Source organism: Mytilus trossulus, chromosome 13 (assembly GCF_036588685.1).
Source record: "Mytilus trossulus isolate FHL-02 chromosome 13, PNRI_Mtr1.1.1.hap1, whole genome shotgun sequence".
In the NCBI taxonomy this organism is placed as follows: domain Eukaryota; kingdom Metazoa; phylum Mollusca; class Bivalvia; order Mytilida; family Mytilidae; genus Mytilus; species Mytilus trossulus.
Genome location: NC_086385.1, coordinates 55,768,505 through 55,795,827, shown reverse-complemented (window position 1 = coordinate 55,795,827; position 27,323 = coordinate 55,768,505). Strand labels below are relative to the sequence as shown.

Sequence of the window (27,323 nt, the reverse complement as noted above, 5' to 3'; positions counted from 1 at the left end):
ACTTTGACATTAAGTATTATTTAACGTCTTCCCCTATATTTCATGAAAACATTTTTCTTATTATTACATGTAACTTTTGGTGGTTTCCTCTCGATGAAAAGAAAGTGTTTGCTCCTTAAATCAGAAACTGTATAAGAAACTATTTGGTAAATAAAGTATTTTTTTTTTCTTTTTGAAAATATGTTTGTCTAAATTATTATAAGTACATTATGTTGGTTAGTTGTGATAATGGCAATCGTACCATTGACGGATTCAGTGGTCGGGGGGGGGGGGGGGGGGGGGGGGGGGGGTTGGAACCCCACCCTTTTTTCGATTTTTTTTTTTAATTATGTGAACGTTTTATGTTGTTCTGGTGGTTGGAACCCCCTTTTCAAAATGACTAGATCGGCGCCTGAGTACCTAATCTCAATATTTGTTTATTACAGTTGGTATGACCAAAGTACACAGACATCTACATCACAAAAAGAAACAGAAGCTCTAACATCAGTAAGGCAGTACTATGCCTTTGTCATTACTGGTGTGAGTATTATATAGATATATTATAAGATGTTCATACCTATAACGTATAAATTGGCTCATAATGAATGTGAATTTTACTGGACAAAGAATGAAATTATATGAGAAAGGGACACGTTTTCATACGCATTTTGTAAAATGAAATCAGACATGGAAAAGCTGACTATCTCGGAACTAACCAGTAGAGGTTTTGGATTAAGAAAAGTCAAGATAACGCACCTGTTCGGATTAATTGATTATGTTAAGGAATATGTTTACATTCTATTACTTTGGTTATTTCATTTCTGAATGAGTTAACAAGGGAGCGCGCTCTTCTACAATGATGGTCTTGAGCTTGATTCCAATTAACTTGGCACCCAACAGTTCAGAGTAGGATCAAAGATTTAGAGTCAAACTAATGGTGAAACGTCTTACTATAGTTTGTGGACTGCTACATTCTTACAGTACGTTCAAAATCTGGCGTTGTATGCGTTCAAAATCTGGCTTTAGTTTAGGAGAAAGTATGCGTTCAAAATCCGGCTCTGGTTTAGTAGAAAGTTTGCGTTCAAAATACGGCTCTGGTTCAGTAGAAAGTATGCGTTCAAAATACGGCTCTGGTTCAGTAGAAAGTATGTGTTCAAAATACGGCTCTGGTTCAGTTGAAAGTATGCGTTTCAGATGCAGGTTCAATTTGGGTCTGGCTTGTTAATAACTGAAAAAAATATTCTTGCCCTAAACAGGATAAAAAAGAATGTTTTGCCCAACAGAATGCAGGCAATAAATATTTACGAAGGTGAGATGTTCTGGTGTTTCGTCAAAACAGTTCCGATTTCTATGGAAAATAAAGACAGTCAATACAAAACAGGAAAAATAAGCCCTACGGATATTCTTAAACTCTTACCCATGAATTGTATATTTTCTGGCAATGTACGTAGATTGTGTTTTTTTGTTACAGATGGACGGAATGTACAAAAACATACAAACGTCATCATACACCATTGATATTGTGTACGCTGGTATAGTTATTGCACAGGTATGTTAAAACAAACGTCATCATACACCATTGCTATTGTGTACGCTGGTATAGTTATTGCACAGGTATGTTAAAGCACACGTCATCATACACCATTGCTATTGTGTACGGTGGTATAGTTATTGCACAGGTATGTTTAAACAAACATCATCATACACCATTGATATTGTGTACGCTGGTATAGTTATTGCACAGGTATGTTTAACCTATTTAAGAGTAAGGAGGTGTGTCACCACCGTTATGGAAAGACTGAATGGATAAAACTTTTAACAATAATACCGGACTGCAAGGTATTAAAGTTTAACAAAGGCGAAGTCCATAAAACCTGACAAAACCGAATGCTCGACTATATCAAGGAACGGAATAGGTAGTACTTACATGAAGTATATATTATGAAATATTGGGAAAACAATTACACCATTTCTTGAAATTTATGTATGATTTAAAAATTTTGATATTTAAAGAAAAAATCGGGGATGTCCCTCATTTCTTTATTTTTTAATTGCATTATGCCATTTTCTCTATATTCTTTATAAATTTTTCTATTTTTCTCTATATTCTTTATTCTTTTGGCCTATTTTCTGTATTCTAAATTTGTTCACCATTTTAATTTGTCTGCAGTATTGGCCTATTATTCTCTATTCTGTAAACCCACTTCAGACACTCATTCACCATTTATTTATTTATTTATTTATACACCTATGTATACACCTATTTTCAGACTCCATCAGATGCTACATGGACAGAAACAATAAAAGTCACATCATTTACACCGAACCTAGTAGATTCATCTACTGCTCTGCAGAACTTTCAGACATGGAATCGTAACCCACCATTCAGTCTACCAGGCCATGATCACGCAATGTTGTTTACGAGGTCAGTCATTTTTAACTAACATTTTTTTGTGATATCGGGTTGCTGTCACATTGAAAATACACCTCCCTGTCATATATTTTATATGCTGTTTCATTTTTGGTAGGTTCATGTATCTAATTTAAAAGCATGGTAATTCAAATGTATCTTTGAAGCGGTTTAGGATATTCTGCAACTGTTGGTCTAGTATCTGATATTGTTTCCCCTACCTTAGAAAACAAACGAACCCTTGAAGCAACATCTCATTTGTATTAATGATGTATAATCACTGTTATCTTGGCTGAAGGTCTGGATGGGGTTTACAGAAAAGAAAATAATGGACCCCAAAAAATAGAGAATAAAAGAGTGCATCTTAATATATAAAGAATTTAGAATAATGGGCAAAATAAGTAAAAAAAGAAACAAAATGTATAATAAATTAAAGAAGTAATACAGGACCCTTTTGTCTGTGTCGTGTTAAATTAGGAGATATTTGTGTCTGTTGAAGCAAGATTATCAGTAACGACCAAGAATCGTGTGGTCAAAATATATGAAGGTCACTTTTCCTGAACATCATGTATTAAATCATACATTATTGTATTTAATTTACAGGTACGATCTAACAGCTAGTGGATCAACCGGCAATGCAGGTAAAAATTGAATAATTAATAAAAAATTGAAATAACTTAGTACACTCTGTTTATAAGAACAAATATAAAGGTTCTGGTGTTAAATAACATTGTTATACCCAACAAAACGAAGTCATAATTATTGTGTTTGATTTCACCTTTTTAAGTATCCCCGATTTTGGTCGGTTGAAAGCCGTTGCATTTTCTATGTATGTTTTTTGTCATATGGATTCTGTTCCTATTTCAATACCACTTGTGTATATACAAAGTCATATCTCTCTTTAACCCTCTCTGTCGTGGTATTTTAAAACAAATATAACGTATCCCTTCCCGGATACGCTTGATTACTATGCGCTATATTAAATGCTGCTGTATTTGTTCAACGCGTCTGGCGTACTAAATTATAATCCTGGTACCTTTGATAACTACTTACAACATGTCCAGGAGGTGTTAAACGAATTATACTGTCTTGAGAAGAAATTCGCCTCAAATTGAAAAGCTCAGAAAATTTTACCTATCTCGAATGGTATTTTTGGCAAATATCCTGAAGATGATATATCTGTTCCAACTTCCCTATATCAGAGGAACCTGAATTCCTTTTACATTTTATATTTTACAGGACTTGCATACATAGGTCGAGTCTGTACTACCAGTAGTCAATCTATTGTGGAAGATGGATTCAACTTTGTTATCATATCAGTGGCAGCACACGAATTGGGACATTGGTAAAATATAATAATAATTTAATTTTGGATATAACACGTCTTCTGATTGGCTGAAATTCTTCTTTGTAGTCTCCATTTCTCGTTGCATAAATCGGAACTATGTCACCTTGTTGAAAAATGTTCCCGATACAGAATTTAACGGTGAAAGATTCGAAAAGGTCTATGTGTGTTAATTTATGTTGTTTTATAAACCAAAACAAAAGAGAGGCGTAAGATACCAAGGGAATATTCAGACTCATGAGTCAAAAACAAACTTACAATGCCAAGGCACAAAGACCGAAAAACAAACTTACAATGCCAAGGCAAAAAGACCGAAAAACAATAAAAGACAAACAACAGAACACAAAACACAATATAGAATCGAGAGACTAAGGAACACCATCCAATGACAAAAACGGGCGTGATTTCAGGTGCTTCGAAAGTGTAAGAAAATCCTGCTCCACATTTGCAAATGATTATTTTTGCATTACTCCACAATTGTTCGGTATTTAATCAAGTGTGATTCTGAGTTAGATGTGAATTCCTTTTGTTTTGAGTTCGTGTTAATGGAAGCGCTTTAGCTCCAAACAATTCTACATGTATATTTGTGTATTACAGTTTGAGTGCAGAACATGACGGCGAAGGAAATGCCTGTAGTGGTAGTGATGCCTATATCATGGCGTCTGGGGTCAGTCCACAGACCGACGCAGCTACCGCTACACACCCATGGATATTTTCAACATGTTCTACTTCTTATTTTACGAATTACATCACAAACTCATTGGATTCGTAAGTAATTATTTGTTTTTCGATTATTTTTTTGTCATTTCATTTCGTTTGACGGAAAGACAAGAAGGCTACAAATTGAGTAATACTAACCCCATTGAAAACCGTGGGTTGTAAAGTAGTCTTTGATAGCTAATTCAACTTTTTATTGCATTGTCTTATCTCAAGTGTAATGCCCTTGTCGGAGGCAACGGGGGAACTAGGTGTTACCCTTGACCGTCAGTCCTTCCGTCCGTCTCATTTTCGTTTCCGCACTCTAACTTTAGTTTGCCGCAAGCATGCAGATTTATGAAACTCTTACAAAATGCAAAGAACCAAAAATGCCAGACAGAGTTCGAATTTGGGCAGTGAGTCATTTACCGTTTTTAGAGTTATTCCCCTTTTTAACTTGGATAATCGCAAAGCTTAAGCGGGGCCATTCGTGTCCTCAGTAACATTCTTCTTTTTTGTACATTTGTTTTATGGTTTTTTTTTCTAGATACGCTTTTCATTTTCAATTTTTGTGGTATATACATGTACATGATTTTCTTTAAGGTTTATGTACCCTTCTGTAGCCATTTTTGTACAAACTTTTCAAACTTCAATTGTATCAAAACTACAGATATAATGAATAATAGAGATAGACCATTTTGTACATATTCCAAGGGGAAACTTGATGCAAAGCATTATTTTTTACTGTTCCATTGCATTAATAGAAAAAGAGGACTTTGTGGCAAATAAATCAAGATTTGTATTGAAAATCCACAGCCTTTATCCTTGTACTCTCATATTTGGCGATTTGATGACTGATAGGTATAAGATTATAGCATACAGTGCTAGCATTGATTTCCTAAAACAAGTTTATAAATGTAGTTATTGGTTAAAACAAATTTAAGTATGGTCAAAATCAAGTACACCTTTTAGGGTGCGCTCGACTTTATTGACTCAGCACGAGGTGTTTTGGAATTTACAGGTTGCTTAGAACTTTTTGTAAAAAATAAACACTAGCACATCATAGAAAATCTAGTGAGTAATTTATGTTTCAAATTTTAAAACAAAAATCTCTGTATTAAAGGCTGTAGATTTTCTACAAAAATCTTGATTTATTTGGCACAAAGTCCTTTTTTTCTATCAAATGCAACGAAACAGTTAAAAACAATGCTTTGCATCAAGTTTCCCCTTGGAATATGTACTAAATGGCCCATCTCTATTATTCATTATATCTGTAGTTTTGATACAATTGAGGTTTGAAAAATTCGTACAAAAATGGCTACAGAAGGGTACATAAACCTTAATTCATTAATTTTTATTAAGATCAAATAATCGTAACAAACAAGAACACAGGTCGCTATAAAGAACTTAGTTGACAATAGTTTTAGGACTGTATTAAAACAATTTAAACTGCAACTTATAATAAAAATATTGTTTACATTAAATATATTATATATTGCCTCATCAAACACTCCAAAATTGGAATACGAAAGAAGAATTTTTGCTCAATATGGGAATTTAAAAGCTGGTTTGGAGGAATATAGTTTTCTCTTATGAATGAATCTGTTGAAGCGCACTCATAAAGAATTATATTAGCCCCCTTAAAATTAAACCGGGAGACTCTTTCTTATGATTTTAATGCCTACAATGAATAAAGATAAATCTATATTACAGAGTGGGAAATAATTGTATGAAGACGTTAAGTTCAGGATTTGACCCTACAGGACTAACACCTTATGACCAACAACTAGCAGGACAAGTATTTTCAGCAGATGAACAATGTGTACAGATACGTGGAAGTGGATCATCTTTCTGCAATGTAGGTTGAAACGATATGTGCCACTACCCTATATTAGGCTCAAGGGTTTAGTTCTCGGACCCAGAAAATACAACTTTTAAATTGAAACTAAATACGTTTTTATAAGGAATTTGAAAAAGAGAAATCTATAAATTTGACAACCCTTATGAAAAGAGAAAGTTTGCTGCAACACAATTAACACTGCAGCAATCTTTCCAGTTCGACAGAAGACCTGAAAGATGTTCACCAGTGTTCGCTGCTACCAGCGACCTTTTGGTGAACATTTTCAAAAGTTTGCCGCAAGATTGCCGCAAGATCTTATTTTTTTTAAAACTGAAGAAACTTTGTAAACAGACTTTACAGCAGGCTCCAAGTTTGCAAACTTTATAGCATGCCTTTACCATTATATGAAGCTTATATCCAATACTAAGCATGCTCCATGCACTAAAAACCAACTTCCTGCTTCTTTAAATTTGAAATAAGAGGGAAGTTATAATGTTGGTGTTTTCAAGTTAAAAGTAAATGGATGTTATATATAATAGATGTCTCAGTAATATATGATTCAATTAGTTCCTGGAACAGGCCATGCATCATTGATCATCTCTCTGTAAGTCATTTTAGAAATTTTGTGCATGTTAATTTGTTATTATTGGTACAAAACTTCTGTCCAAAGAACAACCCCCATTTAAAAAAAAAATTGTGTTACTCCCTTACTGGCCTTAAATAATATCATTACAACTGTAAACTTAAACTTTTGGGATAATGATGTTTTGCAGGTATTGTCTTCTAATCTGCAATTTGATATATGCATTAACATAAAAAAAAATGTGTAATTACCATTTTTTTGTCTTTTTGTAAAATTTGGAACATTTTCATGAATGTTACTGAAAAATAATACTTATATCTTTGATCAAATTAAAACAAATATGACTATATGTTAAACAAATTGTAATACTTTATTGTTAAACCACATTTGATTAATATTTTTTATATAATTTTATGCTTAATTGGTATATGTAGAATAAATGTTGTCATGCCTAAATCCCCGTTTCATTATAAAAACAGATTTGTTCTTGATTTTTTGATACATATGAATCTGTTAAGAAATTAATCAGCTTATTTTGAATTCTGCACCTATTAAATTAATAGATATACAAGTACCTCTAAAATATATATATTTAGTTTTCTGTTGTTTTTTTGTTTTTTTGTTTTTTTGTGGTCACAATTTATATTTCTCTCTTTCTTTAAAAATGAAATTTTGATTAGCAGGTAAATAAAATTATTGGTCATAATAATTAATACAATTTTAATTTTAATCCCAATATGTGCATGTTTTGAATGAGACGTACAGTTTTGAAAAAGAATTAACAGAAAGGTAACCACAAGGCATCATTAGCATATTTAATTTGCCGGAAGATAACCACAAAAAGTCGCCAGAAGTTCGCCAGAAACTATATAAGGCTATCAAAGTTCGCCAGAGGTTCACCACAAATAGTCGCCAGAAGTTTGCCACAAACTAAACAAGGCTATCAAACTTTGCAGCAGACTTGCCGCAACCTTCATTTGCATGGTAAAAAGTCGCGGTGAAGTTGCCGCAAACTATTTGCCGCAACCTTACCGCTGTGTTTGCGGCAAGTCAGTCGCAACATTTCGCCAGAAGGCTGATTTTTCAGTAAGGGAAGGGATTGTTACATATTTACATTCTATTTAAAACACTTCAGTTCAACTGTTTCAAAGGTTTAACTTTAAAAATTGATTTGGGTAATTTGTATTTTAAAAAGGTTGAATGAAAACAAGGTTACAAAAACTATTTTCAGGATCGCTATAATGGTGATTTTTCTACTGTGTGTACGGTGTTATGGTGTGCTGATCCGTCTGGTAACGGGTTCTGTAATGGGAATATAGGAGGTGATGGAACGCTTTGTGGTAATAAAAAGGTATGTAATAATTAGATAGTCACGTGTATTCCCTTTACTCTGTACAGAACACATGATTGGTTAAAAAGACCTAGATCGAGCTACTCTTAACTCTTAACAACTTTTTTGAACTTTTGGTCCTCGATGTTGTTCAACTTTGTACTTGTTTTGGCTCTCAAACTTTTGTATCTGAGCGTCACTAGTAAGTCTTGTGTGGACGAAAAGCACTTCTGGCGTATTAAATTTTAAACCTGGTGCCTTTTGTTAGCTATTATTAGTGTGTTTCTTTGTCAAATATGTTCTTCTATTTATTTGAATTGTAGTCCTGTAATGCTGTGTTGTCATTTTAATGTTATATTTAACATGGCCATTAAAGCGGGAGGTTTGGAATGCCACAAAACCAGGTTCAACCCACCATTTTTTTCTTTAAAAAATGTCCTGTACTAAGTCAGGAATATGGTAATATTATAATTCGTTTCTGTGTGTGTTACATTTTAATGTTGTGTCGTCATTCTCCTCTTATATTTAATGCGTTTCCCTCGGTTTTGGTTTGTGACCCGGATTTGTTTTTTTTCTATCGATTTATGAGTTTTGAACATCGGTATACTACTAATGCCTTTATTTAGGTATGACATGCACCTGTGTCAAATACATTGATATCTAAGTTACGTTCATAAAAAAGAATAGTATGCCATGTTTCTTCAGCACAGTTATAACTTAGGTATGACTGAATGGTATGCAAGGTAACCTTTTAACGTTAGTATCAATTTTCATGATTTGTAAATACACCGTTGGTTCGAGGGTTGTAAATTTATGGTTTTAAAATTACCACATTTGGACTCAAAGGAAAATATGTATTTCTATTGGAAGTGAATTTCATGGTTGAAGGAAAAAGTAACACGCATTCAAAGCAATATTATTACTAATGATTAATTCTGTCGTATTAGTAAAAAAAAAAAAACGAGCAACTTTCACTCGACTGTTCGTAAAGAAAATGCAAATTGTTACCTTTTCAATGTTTCTATCATATATATATATATAAAATGGTAAATATTACATTTCGGATTGCTGGCGCTCTCATGAAAACATTGCATTTTACATTTACAATCGATAAACCTTTGAGGATTCCGATATTTTACATCTGCACTTAAATCTTCCTAGGTGTGCCGAATTGCTATATTCATAGACCATTTTGTTTATCCTAACTGATGTTATGATAATGTTAAAGGGTCTTTTTAGCGATTTCTATTGCTACGACTTTTCGTGGGTCTTATTTCACGTTTACTTGTCCCTGATTCGTAAAGATCACAATTACGCGAGTTGAAAGAATTACAATTTTATCTTAATCATGATTAAGACCACTCATTCGATATTCGCCAATTAATTTGAACAAATACATATTGGTTCATTTACCGTTACTGTTAAAAATATGCAAACATTTTATTTTTTTATTTATTTTTTTATTTTGGCTTGTGTTAACTTTAAACGTTACCAACATTTCTGCACTAGATGCGCATATCGACAATAAATGCCCCTTCGGTGATGTTTTAGGCCAAACTATTTGCAAATCAAATACTAATATGAACTTTAAAGAGCTGATATAACCGCAAAAAATCAAAATTATAACCAAACACGGTCAAGAAATCATCTTTGTACGAGAAGGATACAGTGTAACATGACCATGGGATGACCAGTCATTTTACTTTCCTTGTGACCTTCTTTTTTTTACTAAATATGCAATCGTTTATCAATATGTATAGTTATTGTATAGCAATATAATATTTCCCACAGAAAGTAACCAAACGTTAGCGTGCAATAAATTCTATTATTGCACTAGTGCAATAAATCTTCAAAATTCATGACGTCATCAACGACAAACCGTCAGTTTATACCAATTTATACTTTCAAATATTATATTGCTATACAATAAAAGGGTTATTGCATGAATATTGGGGAATATTGTCCCTCGTAGAACATATATTGTACTCGCAAGCTCGTGCAATATTAAATTCTACTCGGGACAATATTCCCCAATATTCATGCAATAACCCTATATTATAACATACCAGGTGGGTATTTACTCATGAACAAGTTAAAGTTTTATACAATCCCCTTTTTAGCCTATCTTAATTGAAATCGTCCATTGTAACATAAATATTGAAATAAAGATAAAACTACGACCTTTCATATTGTATTTGCTTATAAATTTTTCAAAAGCTTAAAGAACAATATTTACTTAATATGTTGTAACAACAGCATGGATAACATATGGTTAAGATTTATATCAAAAACTTATTTTACTGTATACAAATCAAAAGAAAATAAAACTAACGTTTATATTTCAAAAAAATTTCATTTTAATTTGTAATTTGTTTGTTGTTATAAAGATTAAAGTCTATGAGCTAAGCAAATAGAACAACGCCTATGATTAAACACATTCACACAAGCATCGGAATAAAACACATTTATTTTAAAACCAGTTGTTGGCATGACACGGGTTATGCTCTTCTCATATATTGTATGATGGTATGATACTTAACCCCTTACGGGAGGGATTGTGCCTGATATTCATATGATGGAGACATAATCTTTCAATCAGTTTAATTGAGGTCTGTAGCTGGCATGTCAGTTAACTGCTAGCAGTCTGTTGTTATCTATGTATTATTGTCATTTTGTTTAATTTCTTTTGTTACATCTTCTGACATCGGACTCGGACTACTCTTGAACTGACTTTTAATGTGCGTATTGTGATGCGTTTACTTTTCTACATTGTCTAGAGGTATAGGGGGAGGGTTGAGATCTCATAAACATGTTCAGCCCCGCCGCATTTTTGCGCCTGTCCCAAGTCAGGAGCCTCTGACCTTTGTTAGTCTTGTATTATTTTTACTTTTTGTTTCTTGTGTATAATTTAGAGTTTAGTATGACGTCCTTTATCACTGAACTAGTATTATATAGTTGTTTAGGGGCCAGGTGAAGCACGCCTCCGGGTGCAGGAATTTCTCGCAGCATTGAAGACCTATTAGTGACCTTCTGTTGTTGTCTGTTCTGTGGTCGGGTTGTTGTCTTTTTGACACATTCCCCATTTCCATTCTCAATTTTATCTTTGTCTTTTTACTCATGTGAAATACCACATGTTAAATTTAAAACCCATATACTAAGATGAAAAGTTTAACTAAATGCGTGTTTTAAGTGAACATTTTAAAAGAAAACATCGATAACTTTTTTCAAGTAAGGTGAATGCAAAGTTAAACTCATATATATCAAAGATACCAGACGTAATATTCTGTGCGACAAAAGACTTATTAGTAACGCTTGAATAAAAAAGTTAAAAAGGCCAAATAAAGTACGAACTTGAAGATCATTAACTCATTGAGGACCAACATTCCGAAAAGTTTTGCCAAATATAACTAAGGTTATATCTAGTCCTGGGGTAGACAAATTCAAAGTTTTGTAAACAGTTAATTTATGATTACGACCATATCAATAATAATTCATGTCAATTAAGAAGTGCTGACTATTGGGCTGGCTAGAGTCAGGAACTCGTCGCTTTGTTAAATGTCGTAGAGCACCTGTTAGAATAAGATTACACAATTTTATCTGTTCATGTGGAAATTTGTGTGATCATTATTCATTGAATACATACTGTGGATTCTTTATTATTCGTTAGATACTAATTTTCATGGATTTCGTGTCAAAAGACGAACCATGAATTTATAAGTTCCACAGAGTGTAAATTTTCTATAAGCTTGTATGCAGACTTTACAAAACCACGAAATCAAATATCCACAAACATACAATGTTCCTTCGTGGTACTCCCTGTTATACAATTTATTGTTGCATGTTATTCATTAAATAAACATTACCAAAAACTTATCAGTAATTGCATATAAGTGTTATTTATAACTGTCAAAAATGTTAAAAATTGAAACGAACACTTAGAAAAGAAAAGAACAAGTTTATAAATATCTTGCATATAGGTGTTAAGTTTATTTATTTTTGCTAAAGATGTTAAAAATTGAAAATAACAGTAAGAAAAGAAAAGAACAAGTTTATAAATATAAAAAAAAATCTCTTGTTTTGTCATAAAACTGTAATTCAAAACTTCTCGTAAGTAAATGTACGATCTTCTGCAAAATGATATGCTCAGTACTTGAGGGAATCACCATCCCAGTAGCCAGTATTTCGTACTTCGCATGTAAAAACAAATAGTTGTTAAACTTTGGATTCTTATCCGGTTTTGGCATGTCGTTTATTTAGGTTTTATCAGCTCTTTTTTAGCATGAAACAATAGACATTATGTTATAACCATTTTCTGTTATGAACATTTGAAAATCATTTCACATTGAGGAAAGTATCTTCCTCGTGCAAAGCTTACACTTTTTATCCGGATTTGGCTTTGCATGTAGTTCTTTTGTGGTTTTTTAAGTTTTTTGTTCTAGGTTATGGAATTTCAAACATTTTGTCCTCAAGCAGCAGCGAAGAGATATGAATTGTCGAAATGCTCAACTGCTGCAGTAAAATTGATACCGTGTTATTAAAATTATAATTCCGTAAATGTATATTAACGTGTTCGACTTATTGATACCGTGATATAAAAATTATAATTCCGTAAATGTATATTAACGTGTTCGACTTTATGAATTAATCGAATCGCTAGAAAATGCATTTTTTTTATCCTTAAGAGCAATTTGTTTGCAAAAGTTGAAAATGGTAGATAAACCACTTTAAATGATACTATAGTTACACATGTACTTAATTTATTATATGTAGTGGTGCAAAACTGGAGTATGTGTGTCTGATGTCAATGCACCGTCTGGAGATGGTAAGTTGATAATATTTATGCACGATTGCAATATGATTCATAGGATTTGAAAATTTCAACAAAAAAACAAAGAAATTGAAAACAAATCTTTAAGCTACCGATATAGAATTTTCTATTTTTCAAGATATTTAAAAAGGTTAATTTAAGTCGAAACTTGAAAATTGTTTCCCACTGAATTTTTCACTTCAAATTATATTATTAAAATTAACACACACAGAATGCAAAATTCGCTTGAAAAAAAATATTGATCGAACAAGGAATGTGTATGTTACCATTGAACTGGAAATACATAAACAATTTAAATCTTCATCAAACAACTTTTTAATAAAACAAATTGAAGAATTTGTTGTTAAGTTTAGTCAACAGAAGTTTAACATTGTTCAAATCTCATGATTCGATAATAAGATTCAAATAATGAAAACAAAACAAAAACTAATTCCAAAAAGAGCGATGGATAAACGAGAGGTAGAAATCTACAGATAGACACTCAAAATAAAACATTTTTAAATAAAAATTGTCAGAAAAGTATCTTTATTGCATTCAAACATGGTTGTCAGTCAAAACTTCGATGATTTGAATTTTAAGATACTTGTCTATATGGTGATAGAAAGGGTGCAATATACAGCGACGGAAGAACATGTGTTGATTTGGTTACTGAAAATAAAGCTTTTTATTGTCAAAATGTTGGTCAATCTTGTTGTTATTCTTGCTCCGACTCAACAACAACGTCAACAACAACGACAACTACTACCACTACTCCCGGACCAACTACGTCATCAACAACCACTACCCCTGGACCAACCACGTCAACAACTACTACAACCCCCGGACCAACTACCACTGCATTATCAACCACGACAACGCAAAGCCAGGTCAATGATGCCGATCAGCAGTGTGTACAAAATCGAGGTACAGGGTCAAATATGTGTAGGGTGAGTCTATATTGTAAATAAGTTTATAAGTATATAAACGCGATCTTGTATTTGTAGCAGTGAGCTTTTAATTAGTTATATTTCTAATTATATATGTTTCTCTTTATCTTTCTTGAATGTTTGTCTCGTGTACACCTACCATACGAACGTTGTTCGTTGCATCGGGAGGAAAACATTATATTAGATGTTAACATTTTATTAAATCTTAACTTTCTATTTTCGAGTATGCGCAGTAAACCTTTCATGTGTCCGCTTTTTCTCGAGATTTTGTGATAAATCATCAGAAGGGAGCATACGATTTCCGGCAAAATCATATATTGTGAAGAATAAAAGCAATAGTAAATGTAGCAATCCGCACTTTTGTCCTCTTTTTTACATAATGGACTATAGAGTATCGTAGACTTAAAAGTTAAAATCCAAATAAGAAAATATCCAACCGAAACTATGCTCTCCTTCAAGACACACCTCGCTGCAGTTAAAGTCTTAAGCTGGGACATTTGAACAACGAAATTTTCTGAATATCTGTATTGGGATTAAGCAAAAATGTCAACGTTTATCTTGAAGAATTTTAAAATGACGTCAAAACACTACGATTGATTTTGGATATCTGTGTTATGGAATTGATTTTATATCATTAAGTCTTAGTTGGACAAATAATTTAGATTTGACTACACGGGCAAAATGATAGACCCAACTTCCAGCTATAATTGAGTTGTTATAATACACAATTCAAAATCAATTACTTTTAAGACCTTGATATTAGCAAGAACTGCTCTGTATTATAAAAACTCATTATATACCAGGCTAATTATTCTGTGCGACAGAGACACGTTCCGTCTAAATACCTCTCATCAGTGGCGCTCGAACAAAAACAGTTGGAAGAGTAAATAAAAAAACAAAGTTGAAGACAAGTAACAATCGACAACTACAAAATTTTGTACCAAGTACCACCAAACACAGCCTGATGGTAGAAAAACCTAAGTGTTTCGAATGTTCAGTGTATGATAATTATTTTTATTTCAGTACTTTTACAACGGAGATTATTCTTCAATATGTACAACTCTTTACTGTGCTGAACCAAATACAAATACGTGTTACCAATATAGTGGTACTGACTACACACTCTGCGGAAATCAAAAGGTTTGTCATTACGATCATATCTTAGCACGTTATAGGCGCAAATTGCAAGTAGGTAACTTTTCAATTGTCTCTCTTCTTTGAACTATTGTAAAATATGAATAAAACATTTAAATAATCCGTTACATATGTTAGCACATGATGACCAATTGCAAAAAGACAACGAGTTCAGTGCAAAATTTCATTTGCAACATACAAAGATATAACATCACCGTAGAGATGTGCCAACAGTAGTTAATCGATGTTCAGAACGCGTAAATTTATATACAAACAAGAGGGGAAACTGAGTGGAACATGTTTCGTGGACAGGGAAATCGTCTCCTACTATGTACAAATCACATGTTAATTAACTTCAGACTCAATCAAAATTATCAAGATAGGGAATAGTAACAAAAGCACAGCACAATATGGTAGTGTATGCAGCATTATGTTTTTTAAAAGATAATTCAATTAAACAAATAACAATATTCTAATTCTATTTTGCCCACAAAATACGAAGAAAAGTTCATTTACATTTGTGGAAAGCTCAGTAAATCTTTCAGCGGTATATTCTATGTGATTTATTGGGAAATTAACTTTTGGCCTAAGGTCATTGTCAAAAAAAAAAAATGGTTTACTGAACTGAGGGCTTAGGAATAAAGTTATCCTAGGATAATAGCTGATATGTAATTAATTGCATTACGACGATTAGATTTCAACTACACTAAAAATGTAGTTTTCGAATACATTCATATGCAATTTTACACATTTGTTATTTGGCACGGTTTATGATCCAAAATCTACCAATTAAGACAGTGATAATTCTTTTAAATGTGATCTGAATTAAAAAACAAAATATTTGGATTTGACTATCTAATAAAAATTTTAATCAATATCCAAAACATCATTATTCATTTAAGTATTTCGTTACAGTGGTGTATATCTGGAGTGTGCACGTCCGATTCAAGTGCCCCTGTTGGAGACGGTAAGTGCAGACTATTTTTTTTATATTGAATAAATAGACGACGGAAATGATGATGCATTGGTTTGAATGTCCAGTGGCTAATATTTGATGTATATTGATTCAAAATTTACAAGTGGTGAAGTTGAAATCATCCCTTCGAATATTTTACGGACGCCATCACGATTTGGCTGTTATGGAATATCTGTTGTACGGTAAACTACATATATGTTCCGATTGTCGTATTCACTATACCGTCCTCGAATGAGACCGACCAAATTTGTCTTTTCACCGCGTTTGTACTTACATGAGCAACACAAAGGGAGCAACATGTGAATCAAAATCTGCTTAACCTTCTGCTTCCGAAGCAGCTGACACAACTCCTGGTTTTGTTGGGGTTCTTGTTGTTCAGACTTTGGTTTTCTAAATTTCAGTTTTGTGTACTATTGTTTATCTTTTCGTCGCTCTTTGTTTTTTGCCATGGCATTGTAAGTTTGTTTTCGATTTATTAGTGTGAATATTCCTTTTGTATCTTTCGCCTCTCTTTTGTACTAGACCTACACACTGAGCAGAATTTTGTCGTACTTGTTCACAAGGCTTCATCGGGAAGACATGTCTCTCTACCTGAGCCCAGTATTTTGACTCTGTTTACGCCTTTCATGTTTTTGCCTCTCTCATATTGTTTATTTTAGAATTTTCTACTCTTTATTCTCCTACCGTATCTCATATAAGATGTCTTGCTGCTGTAAAATAATCCAAAGATATCAAAAATTTTATTGTGTTTTTGACCAAACTAGCTGAGGACATTTTTACCACATGGTAGATTGTGGTTTGTCATTATGTCGTCTAATCTTTTAATTACCAAACGTGACTTATTCCCGATTGTGACTGTTTTACTGAGTGTGAATTCTCATTACTATAAGACGTGTTACGGTACTTGTCTATCCCAAATTCATGTATTAAGTTTAAATGTTTAATGTTATATTTTGTAATTCTCATCGGACTTTGTCAAATGTGTTGACGTCTTTTCTATTATATTTATGTGTTATGGAAAGAAAAATTAATCACCGCCTTCATTTATTAGATTTGATTTTGTTAAACGTAATCTGTACGATAATTTACGTTTGAAGTTGGATTCATAACAAACTGGACATTCATAAATTCAAATGTGACGTAATTTTTGTGCCTTTTCACCACTTCGTATGTGACGTCATTTTTATGATTTATTGCGTTGAAAGCCTGGACTGAGTCGGGTGTGTCTATTCTGTGTTGGTCTTTGCATTATGTATTCGGGTTTTGATTCTGTAATTAGTTAATATTTCAGTTTCATTATGTATATCTTTTATATTCATTTGATAAAATTTACTGTTTGCAATAGCATTAATTGTTCTAAATAATAAGGATGTTCTTATCCCAAGCATAAAACATAGCCGTATTTGACACAACCTTTTTTAACTTTTGATCTTCAGTGCTGTACAACTTTGTACTTTTTTTTCACTTTCGATCTTTTATATCTGGGCGTCACTGGTGAGTCTTGTGTGGACGAGGCGCGTTTTTGGCGTATTGAGTTTTAAACCTGATGCTTTTTGCTATCTATTAATCATGTGTTTCTTTGTCTAATACGTTCTCCTATTTATTTGTATTGCAGTCCTGTAATATTATGTTGTCATTTCAATGTTATATTTAACATTGCCATTAAAGTGCGAGGTTTGGAATGCCACAAAACCCGGTTCAACCCACCATTTTGTCCTTTAAAAATGTCCTGTACCAAGTCAGGTATATGGCCATTGTTATATTATTGTTCGTTTCTGTGTGTGTTACATTTTAACGTTGCATCGTTTGTTTTCTCTTATTTTTGAGTGTATATTCACATTGCGATAAGACGTGGCACGGTACTTGTTTATCCCAAATTCATGTATTTGGTTTTGATGTTATATTTGTTATTCTCGTGGGATTTTGTCTGATGCTTGGTCCGTTTCTGTGTGTGTTACATTTTAGTGTTGTGTCGTTGTTCTCCTCTTATATTTAATGCGTTTCCCTCGGTTTTAGTTTGTTACCCCGATTTTGTTTTTTGTCCATGGATTTATGAGTTTTGAACAGCGGTATACTACTGTTGCCTTTATTTATCATGCTTTTGTTTATATTTTCTAGTTTTGAAAAAGAAGTCAAAATCTTTAATTTCCTTGCCATTATCATCGCATTCGGTAAACATTATTGAAATTATTTAACAAGAAATGTAACTGTAGTTCTCACATATTGATACAAGTAAAGTTTGCATAGTGCTTTATTGCAATGTAAGTTTTCTTTATCATTCCTATTAGATTTCTTTTTGCAATTTTAGAGACCTGTCTCTATGGAGATCGCAAAGGTGTAATTTTTAACAATGGTTGGACTTGTGAAGATATGGTCAGGGAAGCACCCAATAATTGTGTAAGTGTACCGACTGAATGCTGTGCCTCGTGTGCACCTACAACAACAACATCAACAACTACTCCTACTACGACAACAACGTTAGTAACAACTACAACAGCTCAGCTTACAACAACTGAAGAAACAACAACTACAGTTCAACCTACAACCACTGAAGAAACGACTACAACAGTTCAGCCAAAAACAACTGAAGTTATAACAACTACAGTTCATCCTACAACAACTGAAGAAACGACTACAACCGTTCAACCTACAACAACTGAAGAAACAACAACTACAGTTCAACCTACAACAACTGAAGAAACAACTACAACCGTTCAGCAAACAACATCTGAAGAAACGACGACAACCGTTCAACCAACAACAACTGACGAAACAACAACTACAGTTCAACCTACAACAATTGAAGAAACAACTACAACAGTTCAGCCAAAAACAACTGAAGAAACCATTACAAAAGTTCAACCCTCAACAACTGAAGAAACGACTACAACCGTTCAACCTACAACAACTGAAGAAACAACAACTACAGTTCAACCTACAACAACTGAAGAAACAACAACTACAGTTCAACCTACAACAACTGAAGAAACAACTACAAGCGTTCAACCAACAACAACAGAAGAAATAACAACTACGGTTCCATCCACAACAACTGAAGACACAATTACAACAGTTCAGCCAACAACAACTCAAGAAACGACGACAACCGTTCAATCATTAACAACTGAAGAAAAAACTACGACAGTTCAGCCAACAACAACTAAAGAAACAACAACTACGTTTCAACCAACAACAACGGAAAAAACGACAACAACCGTTCCGCAAACAACATCTGAAGAAACGACGACAACCGTTCAACCAACAACAACTACAGTTCAACTTATAACAACTGTAGAAACATTTACAACAGTTCAGCCAACAACAACAGTTCAACCTACAACAACTGAAGATACATCTACAAGCGTTCAACCAACAACAACTGAAGAAATAACAACTACAGTTCAACCTACAACAACTGAAGAAACAACTACAACAGTTCAGCCAACAACAACTGAAGGAACAACATCTACAGTTCAACCTACAACAACTGAAGAAACAACTACAACCGTTCAGCCAACAACAACTGAAGAAACGACTACAACTGTTCAGCCAACAACAACTGAAGAAACGACTACAACCGTTCAGCCAAAAACAACCGAAGAAACTACCACTTCAGTTCAACCTACAACAAATGAAGAAACGACTACAACCGTTCATCCAACAACAACTGAAGAAACTACAACTACAGAAAATCCTACATCAACACAACAAACGACTACAACCGTTCAACTAACAACAACTGATGAAATGACTACAACCGTTCTGTCTGCAACAACTGAACAAGCGACAACCAAAGTTCACCTTTCAACAACTGAAGAAACAACTACAACCGTTCAGCCAACAACAACTGCACAAACGACTTTAACAGTTCAACCAACAATAACTGAAGAAACGACTACAACCGCTCAACCTACAACAACTGAAAAAACAACAACTACAGTTCAGCCAACAACAACTGAAGAAATAACAACTACTTTTCAATTTACAACTGAAGAAACGACTACAACCGTTCAGCCTACAACAACTGAAGACACAACTACAACCGTTCAGTCAACAACAACTGAAGAAATAACAACTATTTTTCATTTGACAACAACTGAAGAAGCGACTACTACCGTTCAGCCTACAGCAACTGAAGATACAACTACAACCGTTCAGCCTACAACAAATGAACAAACGACAACTTCAGGTCAGCCTACAACAACTGAACAAACGACAACAGTTCAGCCAACAACAACTGAACAAACGACAACAGTTCAGCCAACAACAACTGAACAAACGATTACTGTAATTCAGTCTACAACAACTAAACAAACTAGAACAGTTCAGCCAACAACAACAGAAAAAACAACAGCTACAGTTCCACCTTCGACAACAGAACAAACGACAACAACAGTTCAGCCTACTACAACTGAATATACGACTACAGTTCAGGCGTCAAATACTGAACAAACGACAACAGTTCAGCCTACAACAACTGAAGAAACTACCACAACAGATCAACCTAAAACAACTGAAGAAACTACTACTGGAGTTCAGCCTACTACAACTGACGAAACTATCACTACAGTTCAGCAAACAACAACTGGACAAACAACAACAGTTCAACCAACAACCACTGGAGAAACTACCACTACCGTTCAGCCTACAACAACGACAACAACGCCCACAACGACAACAACGCTGACAACGACAACTAAGCCCACAACTACAACATCTCAACCTTGTAAGTATAAAAATGTAAAGATGAGTGTTAAAGATAGATGTCGAAGAAAATAATTAGTTTCATAGGCAATTTCACTTAAGTATAGTTTTTAAAAGAATGTCAAAATTTCCTTTAAAGAAACAGTATTTCAGACTCCTTATCGATTAAAGTGTAGATAATTAGATTTATATATCCATTGATTGATCGATAGATTGATTGATTGATTGACTGGAACTTGTTTTTACGTCAAACCTCCAAAGTATGACTGAAAGTTCAAAAATATTTTGTTGCATTTCTTATTACAATTGTAAGACAAAACAAAAATGCGATATTGCTTATTGCAATTTTAAGAGATGCTGAAATCAAATAATGCTATGAAAATTTAAATGCGAGTTTGAATGTTTGCGAAACCTATACCATCATAAATGTTAGTAAATCAAAACATCGTTAAAATTTCTAAATTAACAGTATTCAATTACATTACAGTCCTGTTTTATTTATTAACTGATAATCGGCAAGATGTATCATCATGTATGGTCTCTCTTTTAGCTATCACCATCGAGTATAGATACAGATGCAGACTTCGGATTAGGATTACAGTTACAATCAGTCTTACCGATACAACTACTCCAGGATATCGACGTCTTTTCAACCAGGTTCTCATAGCGGTAAGAAATTTAAGATATAAATTCTAACCATATGAATTTTTATAAGTATCTTAAGGGATTGAAAAGGAATTTTGCCTTCTTGACATCTGTACAATGTGAAACTATTCAAAGATAAAACAATGACATGATTTATGACAAAACAATAAACGATATCAAATATGAGAGAGCAACCACCTTGTCAGAGACATTTAACCTGACATGACAAACAGGAAAACCTTGGAAAAAAATAAAACTAAGAAGATGTGGTATGATTGCCAATGAAACTTTCATAAATTTCAGTCCAAAGGACAAAGGTGTGAACGTTTTTTAGTCGCTATATGGCCTTTAATAATTAGTAAAACCCATTACGTATAGAAATCCGTTTTGGTGAGATTAACGTTACTTGATTTCTACGTTTTTTGAGGGGTATTTAATGGACCTGTTTGTCGGTTTTCCTTTATTCTAAATGTATTTTCTAGTTTTCTTCTACGTCTGTTGTTTTGTCCCATTGGATCATTTATTTGATAGATCGTTACAAAAGAAAGGCGAAAGATACATAAAGGACATTCAGACTCACAAGTCGAAATTAAACTGCCAAATCCATGGCAAATCACTTTTCTTATATATAACTTGCTACCAATTTCCTGGGTAAAATTTGTGTCGTTTCAACCATTTGATTCACAAAATGTTGAGTTTTACGTATTATACGAATCCGGCATTCAACGTAAACCTGCCTTCAACTATTGTATTTAATGTGTTGGTAGAGAACCATTTTAAAATATTCTTATATGTAATCATAAAGATAACCTTTTTCATTATCTTAATATTTATCCTTCATATTTTTATAGCTAACGAATTATTATAGACGATCTAGATCATGTAGACGTTCCTTTAGGAGAATAGTTCTTATTTCAATAAGGTAAGAATATATTACATTAGATTGACGTATAAATATCAATCTAGTTTATCAACGTTTTCAAGTAAAATATTTCAATACGTATACGTACTTACACTTCCAAGGAAACTCTATGAGTCGGGCATGATTACGTACAGATCAGTAAGGGGTTTTAGCGGTTATTTAGAATTTCAAAACATTCAAATGAAGAGACCTCACGAATAGAAATTGTAAGGATGTTGAGCTTCAAGCAGCATGACAGTGATGAGTTGTAACGTGTGAGCAACTTCCGGATTTGTCAGTCATTCACTTCATGTATGCCGATACTATAATTTTTTCAAACTTTTGAATAAAACAAATGCTTTGTTTAAATTTCGTCAGAAAAAAAACTAATGTGAATGTATTTCATGGTTTCTGATGAAAAACAAACAAAACATTTTTGTTTTGTTCAACATTTTGAAAAATGAAATTCGACAAATAAATTCACATTGTGCCCGATGATTGGTAGTGATGAGTTGTAACAAATGGACGCAATTCAGATTCGTTAAACTGTTCCTGTTACTTTGAATATGGATTAATGTTATGATTAAAACGACAACGCATGCATCATCGTGTTTGTTCTAATGATATTAATATTATTGTTTTCACTTTTTATGATACATTCTAAATTATCTATTTCTTCATTATTTCGTTAGAGCTGGTAGCTTGATACCAGAGTACGAGGTTTATCTAGATGAACCTTCTCCTGGTGATGTCATTGCGGCTGGTTACGACTTAACCACTGGAACTGGAAACTTAACAATAGGAAATGAAACAGTTGAGGCAGAGACATCGTCTGTTACATTAGATAACCAAACAGGTAAAATTAGATTTTGATAAGAATTATATCCAATACATGCAGTTAAGATTCGTTGTTTTCTGAAAAGTAAACATAAAGAAATTAAAGAAATTATTCAAAAACTGTTTTAAATTCATAATACGTAAAATGCAATAAGAAAAGGTCGGAAATTCTACTCATTAATCTAAATACATATATACACCGTATCTATATCTTTTATTGACATGAATTTAACCAATAATATCAAATATCTGATGTCAACTGCATATTCCTTATTAGACCCCTTTTACATGTTATTTAAGTGTTGCTTCTTGTTAGGTCAAATGATCATATAATATAAATGGTAACTTCTTGGACTTAACTATTGTTTCCGGTACATATTCTCTGTTGTATAAGTAAGCATCGTTACTGAAGTTTAAATAAAGTTATATTGAAAATAAAAAAAAAACAAATTCTAGACAAATTGTTGTGACATAATAGCGCCCATTTGCCTTGCATGTTGGAAATTGAAAATTTATTTATTTCGTACAGAGCAATATATGGACAAAGTTGTAGAAGATTTATTTTTTATATGGTTTCCAATTATCATTTAATTTCTGAATTTCAATTTCAGCAACTGTCACTTCAGGCGATAACTTGTGTGATGCATTTAACCAAATTAACAGCTGTCCTGATGACTATAGTTGTAGTATTAATGCTAGTACTGATGCCCCATACTGTGCGTAAGTATTATGGCTGATATCTGCAATGTGTATTTCATTATTTTTAGTAGTTCTTTGTTTTCCTTAATTTTTAGATATGCTTGAACTGAATAATCTACATAAAAAAATATTTTTGAGGTGAAGTTTACACGGAGATGTGTTACCTTTGTAGAGGTCAAATCGCTTTAATTATTAAACTAGGAGAAAACACATAAAATTTGCAATTTAAATCTTAACGGTACTTAAAAATTGTCTATCAGAATGGTTTTGAACCCGAGTATCAATCCGTAAGAAGCAGTACCAACCACGGAATAGTATTTTAAACATACGTTCATGGCGGTCTGTTCGTGTTTATACAATAACATTTATCAGGAAGACCTGTAATAGAACTTTTTGGAATTTTTAAATAAAGAAAACATTTTGGAGAATAAAAACCAAAAAAGAAGTCGAAAGTTTTTCGCCTGTCCTTTTAACAAGACTTTACTTTTGTTTTGTAGACTTCTGATAACAGAAACAGGTACGTTTTTTTTTAAGAGAGAAGCATGAATCTGCAATTAGAAAGTGGAGCAAACGCTTACAATGCGGTATGGGTTATGCTCATTATTTAAGGCCGTGTGGTGACCCATTATTAACTTCTACGACAGTTGGTCTATAGTAGAGAGTTGTCTTCTTGGCTATAATACCATATTTTCTTATGTTTATATTGTAAGAGTATTCTACTTAAAAGTTGTTGCTTCTTCTCTCTATTCTTTCTATATGTGACAAACACAAAGTTGAAATAGTGAGTTCCTTTTTTTTAATCTTCACTATTTTAATTGAAAAAAAAAGAGGAGAAAAGTCGACAAGATATATAAAAGATTAAGAAGGGAAAAAACATTGTGTTGTGTATGTCGTATGGTGTATAGATATTTTTTTATTTAAATTCATCATCATACTTTAACACTTTTTTTTTTAGTCACAAAATATAAAATACGTGATACGTAATACATGCACATAAAAAAACGCAAAGATAACTATACTGAATTGATACATCAAGGACTGGTATTTAACATAGATGGAAAATTAAAGATTTAAACTTGTACTATTCAACACGGTCTTTTGAAACTATGAAACGTTATAAACAGAGAAAAAAATATTTGCAAATACTTATAAAAGAGAAGCGATGGGCAGGAAATTTGGTGTGTCAGAGAGAAAGAGTATGTTAACAGGGACACATTTTGTCTTGCAAAAAAAACATGTATCGATAAACATTATAGAAGACTGAGCGACACTAACCCCACCAAAAACCGAGGATGATCTAATATTCAATTAATATTAACATTCACTTATTTATTTTGTAGACAATTACAGTTTGATACTAGGATTAGCAGTTGGTATACCGATGGTTTTCTTACTTTTCGTGTTTACTATTCTTCTATGTATTTGTTGTAAAAGACAAAAAACAAAAACAAAATATATAGAAGAGGATCAAGACAGGTGGGTACATTAAATTGAAAGGTTTGCTTTTGCTCAATTTTCAAGTTATGTTCTATTATATTATCATTGCTTAATACATTTTTCTAAATTTTCAAGTTATGTTCTATAACAGTATCTGTCAGAGTGCAATAGTTTTTGTCTCTTCCGGTGTTACCTTAAACAAAAAGAAGTGTTCAAAACATAACGATAATGATTTGGTTCAACAATGTGATTTAAAGCTTCGTACTCTTAATGTTTATGAAACATTGTTCATAAAACATGACCAAGTATTGTCTTACTTTTAAAGAGATACCATTCACACCACTCTGGGCTAATGGTATCTTTTAATCGAACTAACGCTTATCTATTGTGTCTCAAATACACATTAAGCTTTTTAAAATTCGTATAATTAATTGGGGCCTTTTATTGCAGACTATACGGTATGTTTTTTTTCCTCATATTTGAAGGCTGTACGATTGCATTTAAATGCTAACAATCATTCATTTCAACTCTGGTGGATAGATCTCTATTTTGCAATTAGATCTCATCTCCCTACCGTTATATGAATAATTTTCTAGATTGGTTTTATGTTTTTCGTAAACGTAAGATAAATTCATAAGTTATTATTGTTGCAGAAAATACTAAATTTTGAAGACAATAAGCGCATTACAGTGATTCAGTGACGGATTTGATAGCTTGCCATGAAATCATGTTTAACCCACCATTTTCTACATAAGGAAATGCCTTTTAATTTACCAAGTCAAGAATATGACAATCGTTTTCCATTCGTTTTATGTGTTTCAGTTTTCGATTTTGCCATTTGATAAGGAACTTTTCGATTTGAATTTTACTCGGGGTTCGGTATTTTTGTTATTTTTCTTTTTTTTTTCTGTAATCAGTATTCATGTTTATATACGATTGTTTTATTTTGTAGACCTCTTCCTATAGAAGAAAGATTTTTCGCTAGTAATGTGGCCAAACGGTTTAACAGTTTTGGGAGAAAAGATTTTCAAACCTTTGGAGGATATTGGGATAATGGATCTTTTGAGTCCCAAGAAGATATCGAAAGAACGTCACATATTGGCAAAAAGTCAAATTGTAAGTAAATCACGTTTTAAAAGATTGTATACCAACATTAAAGTAACAACCTTCGTTGTCTCTCTGTCGCATGGTTATCTCTAGTGGGGGTCTATTGAGATAACGAATCGTTTATTAAAGTCCTACGAAGATATCGAAAGAACGTCATATATTGGCAAAAAGTCAAATTGTAAGTTAATCACGTTTTAGAAGATTTTTTACAACTAAAAAGTCAATTTCATCGTGGTCTCTCTGTCGCATGGTTATCTCTAGTGAATTTTTATTGGTTTGCCCACCTACTACGTCAAACCAAAGACTTCAAATTTTAGGAATAGGATTATTGTCTGGTCAGGTTGGAAGCAATATAATATTTTCTGGTTCGGAGATATGACTACTCGCTAAAGTTACCAGGCTTTTAATTTAGTACGCCAGTTGCACGTTTCGCCTGCATTAGTATCATCAGTAGCACTTGAATCAAATACGAATTTGAAGAGTATTAAAAAACGAAAATTCCCAAAAAGCGGATTGGTAAATCTATCTTTTATGACATTCTAGAAAATTTATCACACCAACATGATCATGATGATATCATCTATCCAACTCGATTCCGCAACAAGAAATTATAGCATTGAAAATTTGCCGTTAGATTAGGACTTTCTCGCATGCCGTAATTTTCAAAGGATTGTGGCCAACCTGCAAAATGTATGTCGTTTGAATTATACGTATGTATTCTGCCACTGCATCGAATCTGATACAATGTTTCTCCGTCGAGAAATTTTAATATTTGAAAATCTGATGTTTGCCGTGCATTTAAAATACTTAAAAAATAACTATCTATAGATGGGAAATATTTTATTGAACGAGATTCGGTCGTAGAATATGTTTCCGTTATAATTCTCAGACGATATTTGATAAGCAATCTGGGTGTTAGACCTCTTTAATGATCAGTTAGAAGATG

At 32.9% G+C, this 27,323-nt stretch overlaps 1 protein-coding gene across 2 annotated transcripts in view; it reads left to right on the top strand.

Annotated features, from left to right (window-relative positions):
• Nucleotides 1-27,323, top strand: part of LOC134695529 (mucin-2-like) — a 136,186-nt gene that overhangs the window by 30,569 nt on the left and 78,294 nt on the right. Inside the window, exons 6-25 of one of the 2 annotated variants that reach the window (XM_063556809.1) lie at nucleotides 426-519; nucleotides 1,451-1,528; nucleotides 2,250-2,404; nucleotides 2,993-3,030; nucleotides 3,629-3,734; nucleotides 4,332-4,502; nucleotides 6,144-6,288; nucleotides 8,085-8,204; nucleotides 12,954-13,005; nucleotides 13,591-13,937; nucleotides 14,961-15,077; nucleotides 15,987-16,038; nucleotides 18,356-20,773; nucleotides 21,302-21,420; nucleotides 22,248-22,318; nucleotides 22,990-23,153; nucleotides 23,746-23,854; nucleotides 24,331-24,350; nucleotides 25,174-25,309; nucleotides 26,223-26,386. In XM_063556809.1, coding sequence (XP_063412879.1) covers nucleotides 426-519; nucleotides 1,451-1,528; nucleotides 2,250-2,404; nucleotides 2,993-3,030; nucleotides 3,629-3,734; nucleotides 4,332-4,502; nucleotides 6,144-6,288; nucleotides 8,085-8,204; nucleotides 12,954-13,005; nucleotides 13,591-13,937; nucleotides 14,961-15,077; nucleotides 15,987-16,038; nucleotides 18,356-20,773; nucleotides 21,302-21,420; nucleotides 22,248-22,318; nucleotides 22,990-23,153; nucleotides 23,746-23,854; nucleotides 24,331-24,350; nucleotides 25,174-25,309; nucleotides 26,223-26,386 — 4,676 coding nt within the window. The remainder of the gene's footprint in view (nucleotides 1-425; nucleotides 520-1,450; nucleotides 1,529-2,249; nucleotides 2,405-2,992; nucleotides 3,031-3,628; nucleotides 3,735-4,331; nucleotides 4,503-6,143; nucleotides 6,289-8,084; nucleotides 8,205-12,953; nucleotides 13,006-13,590; nucleotides 13,938-14,960; nucleotides 15,078-15,986; nucleotides 16,039-18,355; nucleotides 20,774-21,301; nucleotides 21,421-22,247; nucleotides 22,319-22,989; nucleotides 23,154-23,745; nucleotides 23,855-24,330; nucleotides 24,351-25,173; nucleotides 25,310-26,222; nucleotides 26,387-27,323) is intronic. The other variant, XM_063556808.1, reaches the window with a different exon arrangement.